General features: G+C 35.3%; 1 protein-coding gene across 2 annotated transcripts in view; it reads right to left on the bottom strand.

Moving 5' to 3' along the window:
• Positions 1 to 1683: 1683 nt before the first annotated feature.
• OSTN (osteocrin) overlaps positions 1684 to 17154 on the bottom strand; it is a 53713-nt gene continuing 38242 nt past the window's right edge. For both annotated transcript variants that reach the window (XM_032406161.1, XM_032406163.1), the window contains exons 4-5: positions 6949 to 7045; positions 1684 to 3091 (exon numbers count right to left, since the gene is read on the bottom strand). In XM_032406161.1, the coding sequence (XP_032262052.1) occupies positions 6961 to 7045 (85 nt within the window). In that variant the 3' untranslated portion in view covers positions 1684 to 3091; positions 6949 to 6960. The remainder of the gene's footprint in view (positions 3092 to 6948; positions 7046 to 17154) is intronic.

Consider the following 17154-nt stretch of genomic DNA (forward strand, 5'->3'; position numbering starts at 1 on the left):
AGTTGTAAACACAAACATAATATCGTTATAAAAAAAAGACAACTCCTGTGCTCATCATCTCATGTTTATTAACTTTGGAATAGTTAAACAATATGCAGGCATTTTGAAGCTTCAGGGCTAAGGTCATTCAAAAAAGCTTTTACTACTTCTTTTTAGAAGAATCCATTAAATTATCTTTTAATAATTTGCTTTAAGAAATTTAATTCCCTAAAGCTATCTGTAGATTAAAGGTAGAATTTGCTAGACTTTTTGTAGAGTGAGAAAATTTTAAAATGTTGTAATCAGGAATGAACATCCCTCATGAAAAAATTGGTTATGTAATTGATTCCAGAACACGGAAATCCATATTTACAATTTGCTCTGTGAAGCTTCACAAATGAATGAGATGACTCATCATGTTCTTAACAGAAATTATGTTTTAATTTCCTGCTGTGTTAAAAGAATGCCCTATTTCCAACTAGTGTACTGCTGACTTATTTTCTACTTTGTATAAAGTAGTGGTAGAAATGAAAATATGAAATAAAAGAGTTTTAAGTGGAGGAAACATTTTTCTCTTTTTGTTCATTGAAGTCTTGGGCATATATTATGAGATAAATGCATTATACATTAGAATAGAGTATAAATCCATATATTGTGACCTTTGACTTTAATTAAACTGAATGCCATAAGCATAACTTTGCATTAAAAAATAAAGATGCTAGGAAATCAATTTGTTTAATTCGACTTTAAACCTGCACCATGAGAAAATTTTAGGCTAAAGTAGCTTACAAATATCCAGATGGAGAAAAAGGGAAGAAACAACTTCTAAAGAATAGAACACATTCCTGTAATTCAACAGAAGGTTGGGGGAAAGTGGCAAGAGACAGTCTAACTTCTTCTTAAAAAATTCCTTCAAATAGTGAGTCCTACAGGATATCTCCTCTGTACCACTGCTAACTTTCTTATGCAAGTTTACGAAAAACAGAATTGGTTAGCTCTCTTAAAATCCATTTCTCTTTGCTATAGCAGAATTTCTCTTTGCTATAGCAAAATTTAGCCTGCTTTTGGAAATACTGTGTCTGAAGTTTGTTCTCTGGACAAAAAGAACACTAGAAAAAAGATACACAGGTACTCACTGCTGCTTAAAGATTGTAGCTCTTTTAAGCATAAAGAAACAGTGGCATTTATTCTGCCTATTGTATACTTAAGGTTTAAGTTGTGAATAATGACAAATCGGTTATCCTTTTGCCTGGCATGGACTATCAAATGGCCTTGTAGTGGTCAAGTTGACAGTGTTGTATCTAATTAACAGAATCATTCATTTATTTTTTTTTCCTAAACTTAAATTTGAAGATTTTCAGCAGTTGGAAAAATTTCCCCAAAACTAAGAATTTATATACAAAGCCACTCTGTATTCTAAGTATACATGTTCATTGAAACATGTTCATATACATGTTTCTTTGAGTTCATTTTATTCTTTGAATCATACATTTACTCATTTTTTTTTTTTAAGATTTTATTTATTTATTTGAGACAGAGAGAATGAGAGAGAGAGAGAGCACATGAGAGGGGGGAGGGTCAGAGGGAGAAGCAGGCTCCCTGCCGAGCAGGGAGCCCGATGTGGGACTCGATCCAGGGACTCCAGGATCATGACCTGAGCCGAAGGCAGTCGCTTAACCAACTGAGCCACCCAGGCGCCCCAATTTACTCATTTTTTAGTTAAAAATAACAACTATCCATTTTTCTCCCCTTGTGATATGAATATACCTTCTCATAATATTCTTCCTTTTTTATGCTAAAATAAACATCTGTCCTACTAACCAAACGTTTTTCCACCAATATATCAGGTCTGTTTGACAGTGATTAGCAGGGTTTAAAGAAGTGTTTTCCAGAGGCTTTATGAACTTTTGCTAACTTGTGCTAAATGTCTGGTTCAAGAAATGTTATCTTTGTGTTTTGAAAGCATACCCAATGCATAATGGGCTTATGTACCTAAGTCGCAGCAACATCACAGCTATTGTTGAGAACTGAACTTTCCAGACATGACACTTTATGCTTTGGTAGATCAATTAAAAATAATTTGAATCATTTAAAGAAATCATTCTTAAACATATTATACTTTTCATCGCCTTATTAAATACAGTATATGAAACCAATCAAACAGTTTCTTAGGTGAGTCAGTAACATCAAGATGATGGGCTTATTGTACTGTGCTAAAAAGTACTGTGCTAAAATTATGTGTATTTAATGAGCCCCAGACTGCTCTAGTGGTTTACTACTTAGTGATTCTTTGCCTTTCCCCATAATTTCATCTGTTACTCCTATGTGGTTGTTCTCATAGTTAGCCACTGCTGCTCTTAATTAACTACCAGTTGTAATTTAGAGAAAAGAAAAGTTATTAGGGGACATGAGATCTCCAAACTTGACAAATGAGTGATATCTTTTATTTCCTAGTTTTGTCAATATGCTCTGACCTACAAGTATTTTCTCAGTTCTTTGGAAGAATAAAATTGATGGGTTCATTACTGCTGTTTTTTTCCTTGCTTATAAATCTTTCTTCTTTTATTTCTGGAACTGGGGCTATGTTTTATTTGGTTGAACCTCACTGAAATGTGACTATGTTAAAAGAAGCCTAATTTCATAATTATTACCCAAGAGGCTCACAAAGGATATAAGAGAAGTCAAATATTTAAAAGAACATATACAGCATTGTCTTTCCTTGCTCCTCAATAATGAGCAAACAGATTGTACCTAAGTTGTACAGAAAAAAAATCAATCTTCAGTTATTATTCATAAATGTAAATGGTAAATGCATATAGAAAGCATTTCATTGTATAGTGTGTTTGATTGTTTCTTAGAAAAGCAAGGTTTGGAGCTAGGTAACCAATCCTGGTAACTAAAATATATATTGAAAAAAACATCCATGCATTGAAATGGTCTGCATAATTTAATTGAAGTTATAACAGTACTGTGATGTGATGGACTGCAGTTCAAACTGTGGAAAGGATTTGCAGAAGGTCAGTTCCTTAAATGTTTAATCATTAATGAATGTAAAGAACTTCACTGGAGCATCTTCCATGTTTCTGTGACATTTCACCGGAGGAAGCTGTGTCTGTAAAAAGGAAAGTTGAAATTGTTAAAGCTACTGAGAGCTCCATAGATAAGGGGAATACTATCAACTTCAATTGAGAAGACCTAAAACTCTACATCATGTTTCATTATAACTTTTTTCCCTGGGACATATTTTAATTGCAGAGACGATAATACAAAATGATAATTTCAGATCAAAACATAATAAAAAGGACATCTTCAGTGTATAAGCCAGTGCTTATGCTCAAGCCACAGTTCCTTTCTTTGGGTACCTGCTGTATTCTACTTCTTTTCAGTTTTCAATCATGGTTCAAGGACATTGCCATGACATACAAAAGAAATAAAGAAAATCTAACTATTAACTTTCTGTTTATTGCTATGATAACACATTGATACTTATTGTATATTTTGCTCTACTTAAAGAGACCAATCATAATACTGGCATTTAAATATGATTTTTCTGCTCTTTGAGAGTTCTGTTAATATATTTGAGTGATAGTGCATCAATATTGGTCTAAAATTTAAAAAAAATTGTCGGGGCACCTGGGTGGCTCAGTCATTGAGCGTCTGCCTTCAGCTCAGGTCATGATCCCAGAGTCCTGGGATCAAGCCCCACATCGGGCTCCCTGCTCAGTGGGAAGCCTGCTTCTCCCTCTCCCACTCCACCTGCTTGTGTTCCCTCTCTCGCTCTCTCTCTTTCGGTCAAATAAATAAATAAAATCTTAAAAAAAATTGTCAGTATAATAAGCAACATGTGCCTTACATTATTAAAAGTCTTAGTGCATATGGCAGCAAGGGGTAGCATAATTAGTAGTCCTATTTCTACCCAATTTCATCAGGAAGACATCCTGGCTTCAATGGCAGAGACCTAGAACTTTCTAATTCCACTTAGAGAAGCTGTGAAACCTTAGACAAAATCCCTCTCTGAATTGGAGTTGCTTAGAGATGACGCCTATAAAAAGACTCAAAATTGTGGTCCAATATGTTAGTGATTTGAGGAAGACGTTGCAAATACCAGGTTATCTTCCTTTCCAAAACACATACTGAGAAGAGGTTAACATTTGTTCTGGAAATTAGGTAACATGCAGCAGCTATATCTAGATCTAAACTCAAACCATGCAAAACTTCCACGATTAGAACTAGTTTCACTTTTAGTGTGAAGACTTATAGTGAAACCCAGAAGGTGAAAACCCACAAATAAACCTTCTTTAAAAGAGTATACATTAACTCCCACAGAAGTGGAACAAAGATTTTCACAAAGTCTAACATATTGCCTCTGTTTGTTTTAGAAATGTGCAAGCCAAGAAGTTGGCATCCAGCAATGACAACTTAACCTCCTGAAGATGTTATAGGGCATGAAGAGAACGCTGGCCTAGACGTCCAGAGACCTGGGCTCTGGCTCTTGCTCTGAGTGTCTGTAAAATTTTGAGCAAATCAATTTCCTCTCACAGACTCAATGTCCTCATTTGTAAAAAACAAAACAAAACAAAAGGGTTGGATTAAATGAGACTATGTTCTTGAATCACTTAGTGACTTAATCCAAAAAATAAGAAACAATATACTGGAAAATGATTTTGAAAAGTTACATGGAAATTAGACATATATTTTTTATGTTTTTTTATTATTCATAAACTATAAAACATAAAACTTCACATGATGAAGTAAAAAAGCATCTGAAAAATCTTGGTCACAGTGGCAGGAAATAATGAATAGAAATCTAATGGTTGACCGGAGCACCTGCAATGATTGACGAAAGGGAAAGAGAAAATACATGACATTAAGTTTTATTCTAAACCTATTCTTTTGTGATATTACTATCTTGAAACTTTAATAATAAGGACAGTGGTTGTCATCATACTCACCATAGCCTACTAAATCAAGGACATAATATATGAATTTGGATTTCACCCATAGTGGTTCAGGAAACATTATATTATTCCAAATACCTTTCCATAGTTTAGTGGCTATCTGGAGTTTAGATGGTCTAAAACTTCATGTGAAAATTTATATGAAAATGAGTTTCCTGCATGATTTTTTTTTAAGTCATAACCTCTTTTGGTTTAATTCAGAAATACTAGAATGGATGATAATCCAGGGCGTCCAAGGTAGTAGAGTACATGTGGAAACTAATCAAACTTGATTGTTTTAATCTCAGTGTCAGAATGTTCTCAACACATCAAGAAACTGGAGGATTGTGATCCTGATTTCAAGGAGTTACTTGGTTTTTAATAGCAGTTAGTTAGATCCTACTCAAATAAAATGTGGTGATTTTTAACAATTCTGAAGAATGACCATACTTGGTATATCTCTAGACATAAAGTTCAATCTGCATTTTGAAGATGGTCCTGCTCAAAATGCACTGTTCTTCACAGTACTCATTAAGTCCTCTTATATTTGTGGACATTCAGTAACCTCAGAACTTCATCGATCAAAGCTCCATAAAAGAAAAAAAAAATTTCTTTTAACTAAGTCATTCTGAGAATAAGAAAGTTGAGGTAAAATATTCACTTCTCATTGTGGTTTAGGGCATTTGATGAAGAGAACAAACTGGCATGATTTAAATTGAGAGGTTCAGGGTTAATGTGATGCTTTAGGGGACTCTGCATCATTGGTCTAAGGATCATACTGAGAGAAATAAAAAGCATGAAAGTCATGCTTGAAATTGTCAAAACAGTTCCAGTTTGTCTCATCTGGGAGGGAGGATGAATCCTCTGTAAGTTTTCCTGAGAAAAAATACATTGCCTAGATTTTATGTTTAACATTTCATGTTTAAAAAATATAATAAAAATGGCTAAATATACTTTTGAAAATATAAGCTCAGAATTTAAACTTTGTGGACTTAAATGCTACTTACATCACTAGCTCAATGCCATATAATATACAATATTGTATAATAATAATAATAATAATAATAATAATTGAGCACTTACATGTCAGACACTACTCTAAATGTTTAATGTGTATCAATTCCTTTAGTCTTCTGGACAATGTAATGTGGTTGAACTTTATTAGAATCCTCATTTTATGGAGGGGGATTTCAGAACTTAGTCAAGGTCCCACCGCTAACAGATAGAGGAACTGGGATTTGACCCACAAAGCGGGCCTCTCCAGGTGCCACTTTTACCTCTTACACTGTACTACTTCTCAAGATACTGGAGACAGTAATAGGACCCACTTTATGGAACAGGATGATTAAATGAAGCAGTATGTGCACAGCACTAAGTATAGGGCCCAGCACAGAGTAAATTTTCAGAACTGTAATCTAAGATCACTTGCATGTCTTGTGTGCCCAATATACATCTAATTTAATTCTCAAAATACTATGTTACTATCTAAATGTACAAGATGTACAGAAATAAGATATGGAAACAGGATAATGAACGAAGGAGTGACAGAGCTAAGATTTGGATTAGGTGTTCTGATTCCATGGGCTAATACTCTTTATGCTACACCATTCTCTCTCTTATGTTCCGTGTTATCATAAATCTGGGGATGTAGTTATTGGTAACAAAATGCTGTATGTCACTGAAATGTGTCTTCTTCATAATAGAGGGATTACTACACAGTTATGTATAGTATGAAGGTGATTTATTACGTCAATTAGAATTTGAACCATTGTTCACATATTAATATTCAATAATTATATAAGAATCCGTGAGAATAACTGAATCTATTTTATGGCGAAGTAGATCTAGGACATTCCTTTGCTTCTTTAATGTCATTTAAGCTACTTAGCCTCAATATACTAATTTAGTACAGAAGAATTGAAGCAGTGAATTTATAAGCTAGGAAAGTAAAAGGACAATTTATAAATCAAGATGGATCAATGAGCCCACTGTGAGATGTCAATAAGCCTGCATATACTCAAATTGTACTCACGGTTGGAATCAATTAGCCTCTGGAATTAGAGAGACGGTTTCCACCAATCCGATCCACCGGGGTACCAAATCGCCTTTTTGGATGATCTACTACTTTCCTGAAACAAACCAAGGTGAATATTTTTAAGCTAAAGTCTAAGTTATCAATTAATGACTTTTGCTCTTTTATTTCTTGCAGATCTGGGGGCTTTCTCTGGGAGTTGGAATACACACGATAGTTACCATTCATCAGCACCCACTACGTGCCAGACACTATCTCTTATTCTTTTAACATCTGTCAAAGTGAGTATAACTACCTCTACTTTATATCTGAGGAATCTGAAGCTTTGAGAAATTAAATTACTTATCCAGAATCAAACAGTGTTGATGAAAAGCCAGGTCTTATCAGCATACCAATCTGCTAAGTGTTTAGTTTGGGTAAGTCCCTTTCTCTCTTCAAATGTTGGTGTATTCCTCTGTTAATGAAAGACACACTAGGTCAGTGGTTTTCCCCAGTCTCTGACTCAGAATGGTTCTTCCAGGGAAGAATCGTTCTGGGGGAGGAAAATGTGCTGATGCCAACACTGAATGTGGAGTAAGTGTGCTTCTCATGTCTTCACTCGGATTTTACCCAGAGAAGCTTTGTACACAATGGTCTATGTCTGTTATATATTCTCTGTGCCAAATGTTATTTGGAAAAAATAAGCTTCGTTATTAAAATGAAGTTTAAAAAATCCAACAAGAGAACTTCCAGCTTGTATGTTTTGTAAATTCTCTCTTGAGGAAGAAGAAGCATTTTAATTTGCTTTGTTATTACCAACCCTTAGTTCTACCAAGTCAAAATCCTAATAGGGGAGGTCCCAGAACTCTCAGAACATAACTTTCACTGGCCTTGGAGCTATGAGAAGTTTTGAGTCTTCTTAATGGAGATAGAGACAACTGAATCAGTTTTCAACAGCTTAAAGAATTGAAAAGATTTGTTTCAGAATATTTTGAATAGCTTCTGTTCTAACTACTTGCATTAGATTGTCAATATACACTATACAATTTAAGCACTAAAAATGAATGAAAACTTCAATATGATTTTTTCTTATTATCATTTATTATGTAACTTTTATGTAAGGATGTTTTTGTGGCTGTCTTGGGATTGATAAGTCAAACATAGCCTTTGCTTTCAAAAACCTACAATTAAGTACTCTCAGATGAGTAATGATTTAATGTCAATAAGTGGAGGAAAAAAATCTCTCATTTTTATTGACACCAAGTTTTTACCTTAACTACCAGGTCTAATCAGTGTTCCTCATACCACTATTAGGTAAATAATTGATTTAAAAGCTCTGAGAAGTATAGAGAATAATGGAAAATGGGGTATTTTTATTACTGTGTCTTGCACATAGAACATTCCATAAACACTGCTTGATTGTAATCAAAACAATAAATTTGATGGTAATTAATATTTATTTAATGCTTTATATATGCCACACACTGTGCTTAGTACTATGCAGACAGAGATGATAAAAATAGGTATGAACCTGATTTGGAGCTTATCCCCAAATGATATTGTAGGAACAGGGAACAGGGCCATGTTATGTTATTTGTTTGTTTGTTTTTACCTAATTCATCCTTCTTTTCTGTTGATTCAGAAGGTTGGCCCTTAGTTTTGCTAGTCAATGCAGATAGCATCGTATATATGATCTTAAAAGGATGTCTGCTAGACAACAGTTTGATCAGTGGGGGAAAATGCAGGAAAAAAAATATTTAGTGCTTATCCTTAACCTAGCCATACCTCTGCCTCTACTCTTCAAATTTCTGAAAAACATACCCTTTTAAGTGAAGTCTATCGTTTGTACTTCTGGATTTTTTTTGGTACTACATTGACTGCATATTTTTCAACTTGATAATCAAAGGAGAAACATGCTATCTGTAAAATTAGCATAAAATTAATGATGAAGAGTTGTAGGAAGTATGCATATCAGTTGTGCTTAGGTATTCTGATGTAATTATAAATAATTATTGTTGGAAAAAAGAAAAAAATACCTCTTATATTTTTTATTTTATTTGCATAATTTATAGACTTTTATTTTAAGCAGTTGTTTTCCTTGTAGTAAGAATAAGGTCTCCTCAAGGATGTCCACAACATAATCCACAGAACCCATAAGTAAGTCACCTTACCTAGCAAAAGAGACTTTGCAGATAGGATTAAAAAGGACCTTGAGATGAGAAGATTATCCTGGATTACCTGGGTAGGCCAAATCTAGTCTAGTCTCTGAAAAAGTGGAAGATGACTGAAAAAGAGTGGGTTGGTCAGAGAGCTGCACTCTGAGAAGGACTTAACCCACCATCACTGGCCTTGAGGAAGGAGGAAAGGATCAAGAACCAAGGAACAATAGGGGTGCTTGGGTGACTCAGTCAGCCTGGGTGGCTCAGCCTTGGGCCTCTGACTCTCAATTTCTGCTCAGGTCATGATCTCAGGGTCCCCATGTCTGCTCTGCGCTCAGTGGGGAGTTGCTTGAGGATTCTCTCTCTCTCCCTTTCCCTCGGCCCCTTCCCCTCTGCTCATGCACACACTCTCTCTCAAATAAATAAACCTTAAAAAAAAAAAGAAAAGAATGCTGTGACTTCTAGAAGTTCTCAAAAGAAAATAAGAACATCAGTCCTACAACCAAAATGGACTGAATTCTGCCAACAACCTGAATGAGCAGGAAATGAATTCTCCTCTAGAGCCTCCAAGGAGTGCAGCCCGCTGACCTCTTGACTTCTTCCATAGCCAGCTGGCAGATCAGGCAAAAGAGAGCACAGAGCAGCCAGCAGGGAGAATTTTAGAGGTTATACAGTGGCTAACAGTCAATTATATGGCTGCACCTAATTGGAAAGGAGGCTGAGAAAAGTTGTGTAGATTGGCATATGGTGACTGCTGAGGTTATATTGGACTTCTGACCTACAGAATTGTAAGATCATAAATTTGTGTTGTTGTAAGTCCAGAAGTTCAGGTAAGTTACTACCATAGCAATAAAATATGAATATATTTGTGTGATTTAGAGCTTATGCCTGAGGGTAATGTTGTTGATATATATTAAAAAAAAATCAGACTGCTATGATCTTTTATTCCTTGAACCTTTCGATTCCTTTACTGACTACCTCCATCAGAACTCCAGGAAAGGGGTAAGATAGAAGCCACCTCAGGGTGGAGGAGAGTGCTCAGGAGAAGTTCCAGACATGTAGGAAGAGGAAGTGAAAAACCAACCCCTTCTGGTGTTTAAAGGACTAGTGAGAAGGGGAAGGAAATGGCAGCTGGGAAGAAGAGTAGTGTCACACATGTGAACTGACCTCTCAAAGCACCTGTGGAATGGATGGTGGCAGCAAAAGTAACACTTCTGCTTTCTTAAAGGAAAGTATGATGGTCTCATGCATCTTTATAAATTAGAGCAGAACATTTACTGGTTAAGAGTACTAATGCAAACTAACGATGTACTATATCTCGGCTAATTGAATTTAAATTAAAAAAAAAGAGTACTAATTCATTTTTTCAAAAATAAAGGTAAAATAAATGAAAATAGCATTTTTTCTTTCTTTCCTACTGTTGATCTTTTTTGCTCAAGCAAATAAGAGGCAGCTGTAGTGGTGGAAAGCAAAATAAATTCTTTTTTCCTTCCTTCTTCCCTCGTTCCATGTTCTTTCCTTCCATTCTTTCCCCAAGATTTGATTAGGAACCAGGATATGAAAGACTTAGATTCTATTTGATTCTTCTACTTATCCATAGTGTAAGCATTTGTAGGACTGTTGTCATTCTGAGCTTCTCTTTCTTTTTTGATAAGATTTACACAATACCTGTTCTACCTTTCAGACCAGTTTGTTTATTTAACACTTATTTCTTAAGTAAATTTGATTGCTTTATGCACAATCATTGTTAGTTTTTCTCTGCACTGGGGATACAGTGATGAATAAGACATGCATTGCCTGAGAAAAGCTAATGAGGTAACACACCTGAAATCATTTTACACATTTTAACTGATTCTACTATTATTCCCTACCAGTCCTGTCCATTGGCTTTCAAACTATTTGTAGTTTACTATTTCTACAAATAAAAGCTTTATAAAAGAGATCAATACCTAAAATGTTAAGTGAAGAACTGTCCCTGTAAAGAAGTGCCCCCTCTTCTCCATATATGGTGGTCCCTGAAAGAGCTTCCAGAAACAGCTAAGGGTGCTTAGAGCAGAGTTTGAAAACCACAGATCAAGTGGATATGAATGTTTTTGCTCTAGCCATAGATCCATAATTACTTTGATTCATTTTCTAAAACTTGGGATTGGTTTCAAGTGCTCACATGTATCTTGAAATCAAATAAGAAAAATAAATAAATATATGTGAAAAGCCATTCAGAATTTAAAATTTTTAGCATGAATACAAAATTAAAACAATTATTCCCATAAAGCAATTAAACAAAAAAATGACCATAGCTCAGTAAGTTAAATAATTTCTATAGTCTCCATCCATTTAGAAGTAAAATGGCAAACTAGTATTTATCTTAAGATTTTTGCTGAAATGAAATCTATATCACGGTAGTACGCTCTGTAACACATACTCTTATAGGAATAAACATTGTGTAAAACATAAATGTTAAGACAGTGAAATATTCTTAAGACCAAAGGGGGAAACTGTACTTTCTGACTATCTAGTCCCTCTTGTGACAAAATAATGGTATGACATGGCTTATATTATATATCCATGTTACCTTTTCCATTTTAAAAGATTCTGAAATAGTTTAAGGATACAAAATATCTGCCAAACTAATAAAGAGAATGGATTGATTATTTTAAATACAACTTTAAACTTTAAAGTATACTTCTTGTGTTAAATAGGATTTCTTAAACATTTATATTCCTTGATAATCCAGTTTCTGAAAAAAATTTTACATTCTAAAACAACACAGTTAGAAAATGTGTATTTAAATGCTTTATTGAAAATCACTTCACACATACAAAATAGCCTATGGATTTATCTATGTTCAGTTTTTTTTTTTTTTAAGATTTTATTTATTTGACAGAGAGGGGGGCACACAGGTAGGCAGAGTGGCAGGCAGACGGAGAGGGAGAAGCAGGCTCCCCACTGAGCAGGGAACCCGATGCGGGGCTCGATCCCAGGACCCTGGGATCATGACCTGAGCCGAAGGCAGACGCTTAATTGACTGAGCCACCCAGGCGCCCCTATCTATGTTCAGTTTAAAGAAAAATAACATGAACACTCCTGTTGGCACCAAATGAAGAAATAGAATATTACCAACACCTTGGAATTCCCCAGTGTTCTTGCTTCCAAATTGCATCCCTTTCATGGCTCGGTCCCAGAAGTAATCTGTAGACTGAATTTTGGTTTAATTATACCCTTGCTTTTCCTTATAATCTCTATTTATTATTCAAAACTCTCTTGTTTAGTGTAGATGGTTCTAAAATTTTATTTAAAAGAAATCTTGTATGAAGTCTTCTTGACTTCTTTCAGCAAATATTTTGTTTTGAGATTTGTCCATGTTGAGATACACAGCTGCAGTTCTTTATTTTCACTGCTGTGTAATATTTTATTGTATTAATATACAACAGCTTATTCAGACATTCTACCACAGATGGAAATTTGAGTTACTTTCTTTTTTGTCGTTAGTATTTTTCAGATGAAAATTTTCTTATAGATGCCTTTAATGCACGGCACGTTTAAGGATTTCTCTCAAGTGTGTTTTTAGAAGTACAATTGTCAGCTATGCCTATACTTAATTATATTGCACAGAGCCAGACTGTTCCAAAGTTGTACCGATTTACATATTCAAGAGGAGAGTATGACAGCTCCTATTGTTTCAAATCTAGGCCAGCCCTTGCAATGTGGGATTTTCGTTTTTCTTTCCCTTCCCCTATGTTCATCTGTTTTGTTTCTTAAATTCCACAAATGAGTGAGATCATATGATATTTGTCTTTCTCTGACTTATTTCGCTTGGCATAATACCCTCTAGGTCCATCCACGTTGCTGCAAATGGCAAGATTTCAAGCATTTGTAATTTTATCTCACTGTGCTTTTAACTTGCTTCCTCTGAATGTTTCTCCCTTTTTCCTTTGTTTATTGGCTACTTGGATTTTTTCTTTTGGAAGTGTCTGTTCAAGTCTGTTGCCTGTTTTCTATTGGTTAGTTTTTCTTTTGTTTTGTTTTGTTCTGTGGTGTTTTTTGTTTGTTTGTTTGTTTGTTTGTTTTTGGGGAGAGAGAGAGGAAGGGAGAGAGATGGTGGGGGAAGGGCAGCAAGAGAGGAAGAGAGAGAATCTTAAGCAGATTCCATGCCCAGCTTGGAGCCTGACCCAGGGCTCAATCTCAGGACCCTAAGATCATGACTTGAGCCAAATTCAAGAATGGGACGCTTCACCGAATGAGTCACCCACGTACCCCAGTTAGTTTTCCTTTTAAATATTGATTTGTAGGAGGGTTACAGATACTCAGAATGTTAGATTTTGTCAGTTATATGCAAGTATCCTCTCCCATTTGTGGCTACTCTTTACTGTGTCTTTTATGAAAATCTTTAATGTTGTTTTTAAATTTATCAGTATTTTTACTTTTTGTTTATTAATGACTTCTGCTCTAATGTTATGAAGATATTCTCCTATTTCATCCTAAATTCTTTTTGTAGTTTTGCTTTTCACATTTATGTTCTTAATCCTTTTGAAATTATATTTTTATTTATGGAGTGAGACAAAGGTCATGTTTTTTTTTTATATTCATATTCAATTATTTATAAGCATTAGATTCAGCTTATTAAGTTTCATGGAAAATCCTTTTGCAATTTTACCTTGAATTGTATTGAATCTAAGATATAAATACGTTTGGAGAGAATTGAAATCTTTATGCTATTGAATCTTACTATCTAAGATCTTTTCTTTAGGTTATCTTTCATGCCTTCTCAAAAATTTTTGTAATTTTCTCCATAAAGACCTTGCATAGTTTATTGGATTTGTTGTTGTTGTGACACCATTTAAAAACATGTGCTGTAGGTTTTTTAATAGGTGTCCCTTACTTGGTTAAAAAAAAAGTTTCTTTCTATTTCTATTATTAGTTTATCAGTGATTTTGATCATAACTAGCTGCTTAATTTTATTGAGTGCTTTTTCTGCATCTATTGAATGATGTGGCTTTACTTCTTCACTCTATTAACTCTGTTAATTGACCTTCCAAAGCAAATGAAACTTTTACTGTATTTATGTGATGAATCCAACATGATAATGCTGTATTGATCTTTTTAATACATTACTGGAATTGTTTTGTTAATTTTTTTTGTAGGAATTTGTACCTGTTGTCATTAATGCAGTTTTCCTATAATTTTTTCTTGTTCTCTCCATATATGGTTTGGTGATCAGATAATGCATTCTCATGCAGTGAGTTGAGGATTGCACCTTCTTTTTTGGTTATCCTATTGTTATTTAATTATATCATGTTGTGAAAATATGCTCCATATAGTAACCAAAGCTTTAAACATTTTAAGGCTTATTTTGTGGACTAGAACTTCATTGATTTTAATAGTTATTTCATGCGAATGTAAATGTTTTTTTTTCCCCCATTGTTGGATACAACAACAACTTTTACTGATCCTGCTTATGATTTTGAGTTCCAAGGAAAGAAACCTAAGAATCACGGTGTGGAGAATGTTCCCTAAAAACAACAGTCTGATTTGCCTGTACATCTTAAATGGGCAATAAAATGCTAGGCCCTGTCAACAAGGGCATGCCACTCCAGTAACACTGAGTAATACGCAGAAAGGGAAGATATAGTAATGGTTAACAGAGGATGTCCTTTTAAATAGTTCAATAATTTATTTTTATTTTTTTAAAGATTTTATTTATTTATTTTTTGAGAGAGAGAGAGAGAGAGCACAAGCTGGGAAAGAGGCAGAAGGAGAGGGATTAGCAAGCTCCCTGCTGAGCAGGGAGCCCAACAGGGGGCTTGATCCCAGGACCCTAGGATCATGACCCGAGCTGAAGTTAGATGCTTAACTGACTGAGCCACCCAGGCGCCCCTTAAGTAGTTCAGTAATTTAGATTAGTATAATATGTAATTAAATTATTATACTATACAGCTTAGATGAGTACAGTAGCCAGGCTCCAACATGAACCCCAATAATACCACCATAATGCAGTCTCCTTCTGCACTGAGCAGGGATGACCTCTGTAACTACCAGTATATTGTGATTAATGTGTGACTTCCGAAGCTAAGTCATGAAAATATTGCAGCTTCCGCCCTGCTTTGTTGGATCACTCACATTAGGGAAGTCATCTGCCATTTCTTAAGGACACTCTAACAGCCCTATAGAGAGGTTTATGTAGCAATGAACTGAAGCCTCCTGCCAACTGCCAGTGAGGAACTAAGACTTCCTGCCATCAGCCATGTTGAGTGGGCCATTTTAGAAATGGATAATCCAGCCCTGGTATAGCCTCCAGATGACTGCAGCCCTGGCCAACTTCTTCACTGAAACCCTTAGAGAGACCTTGAGCCAGATGCATTCAGGCAAAAGTTTTCTGGATTTCTGATGCACAGAAATTATGTGAGAACATCAACGTTTATTAATGTTTTAAGTTGCTAAGTGTTGGGTAACCTGCCCACATAGCAATAGATATCTAATACCATGAGATTAAAAATGCTCTGGGATTCCACAAGAGAAGAGATCACGTCTAATTTGGGGGTTCCAGAAAGAATTTATGGAGCATGTGGAAACAATAAAGCATATGATGGTCCCAGTCTTGGTTTCACAATTTATAATTAAGGCATAGAATTAAGAAATGACTGAATGACAGGGTGCCTGGCTGGCTCAGTCAGAAGAACATGTGACTCTTGATCTCAGGGTCATGAGTTCAAGCCCCATACTGGGGGTAGAGATTACTTAAATAAACAAATAAACTTTAAAAAAGAAGAATAAATGACTATAGGAGGACAGCTATTAACTATATGAACTTGGAAGGACTGACCTGTGAGGACAGACTAAAATGAAGGACTCAGCAAAGCCCTGTAAAGAATGAAAAGGTAAATCATCAAAGTCCACAGAATTGTGTTTAAAACAGACATTTAGGCTTTTAAATTCAAATTCCAGAATATTAGGATGGAGGACCATATTAAGTCTGAATGATGATGTAGTTTTTAGGGGCCAGTACACAAAGTCCCTTTTCCCCCTGGAGTCCACATTCAGAAACGATAGAGAAATAAGCTATGATCAATGCATGGAAATCAAAATATCATTTTTATTAGTGATCTGCTAAACACAGGATGTGGCTTCACACCTGCATTTGAAAGGGCTTCTTTATATTTCCTGCTTGGATTAGACCAATTTATATGACTAGTCACGGTTATCAAGTAATGACAGGAAGAAAGGTGATCAACGAAACATGCTCAACTCTTCCTCAATAACTGGCCTATTAGATAAATGACTGCTTTCTCTTCCAGAAGGGAGTGAATCTAGGGTGGGACAAGAAGCAGTCTTTCCCTAACTGGAGTTCCTCTACATGGAAATTTGAGGCTTAATAAATGGGATATGTTTAGGAAGATGGAAGAAAGTGCTACTTTGCTTAGCAGAAAGTTGATGTATGACTTCTGGAATTCTATTTCAAAGTAGTAATTCAATTTTAAATGGATTCTGTTAAATTTATGATGATGGTGCTGACTAAGCATAATGTCACCTTCTAAAGTATTATCCCAAGGAATGGGCAGAAACAAACCATGAACACTGGAATAAATAATGAGATTGAAGTTTCTGTAAAGTAACATAGGCATGCTTGATTTGGAAATTGCTGTAAAGTGCTAGGATAAGGCATAAGGGATCTTCATTTGCTTGGCTCATGAACCTCTGTGAGGGTCTAATGAAACTTTCAGAACTTCTACCCAGCAAATAGATTTACACAAAAATGTCTTCTAGAATTTTCTTTTGGGGGTGGGGTAGGTGACGTACATATCAAAGCCTATCCACGGAATTAAGTATTGCCGTTCCAGGAGAAGGTTTTAAACTCATTCATATGTGAGTTAGGGTAGGGAGCAAAGGCAAAGGGACTGTCTCAGTCTGTGGTATTGAGATGCAGTGATGAGAGGCCAGCAATAGAGAGCAGTTACAAGGAACAATGGCCCCAGATTATGCTTAAGAGCATTTCCTATTATACAGCCAGGCTTTTCAACTAGGAGGAAGGAAGTAGGGAAATAGAACACCATACTCTGAATCATTTTCCTGC

This window comes from Phoca vitulina, unplaced genomic scaffold, assembly GCF_004348235.1.
Source record: "Phoca vitulina isolate PV1807 unplaced genomic scaffold, GSC_HSeal_1.0 scaffold8, whole genome shotgun sequence".
NCBI lineage: Eukaryota > Metazoa > Chordata > Mammalia > Carnivora > Phocidae > Phoca > Phoca vitulina.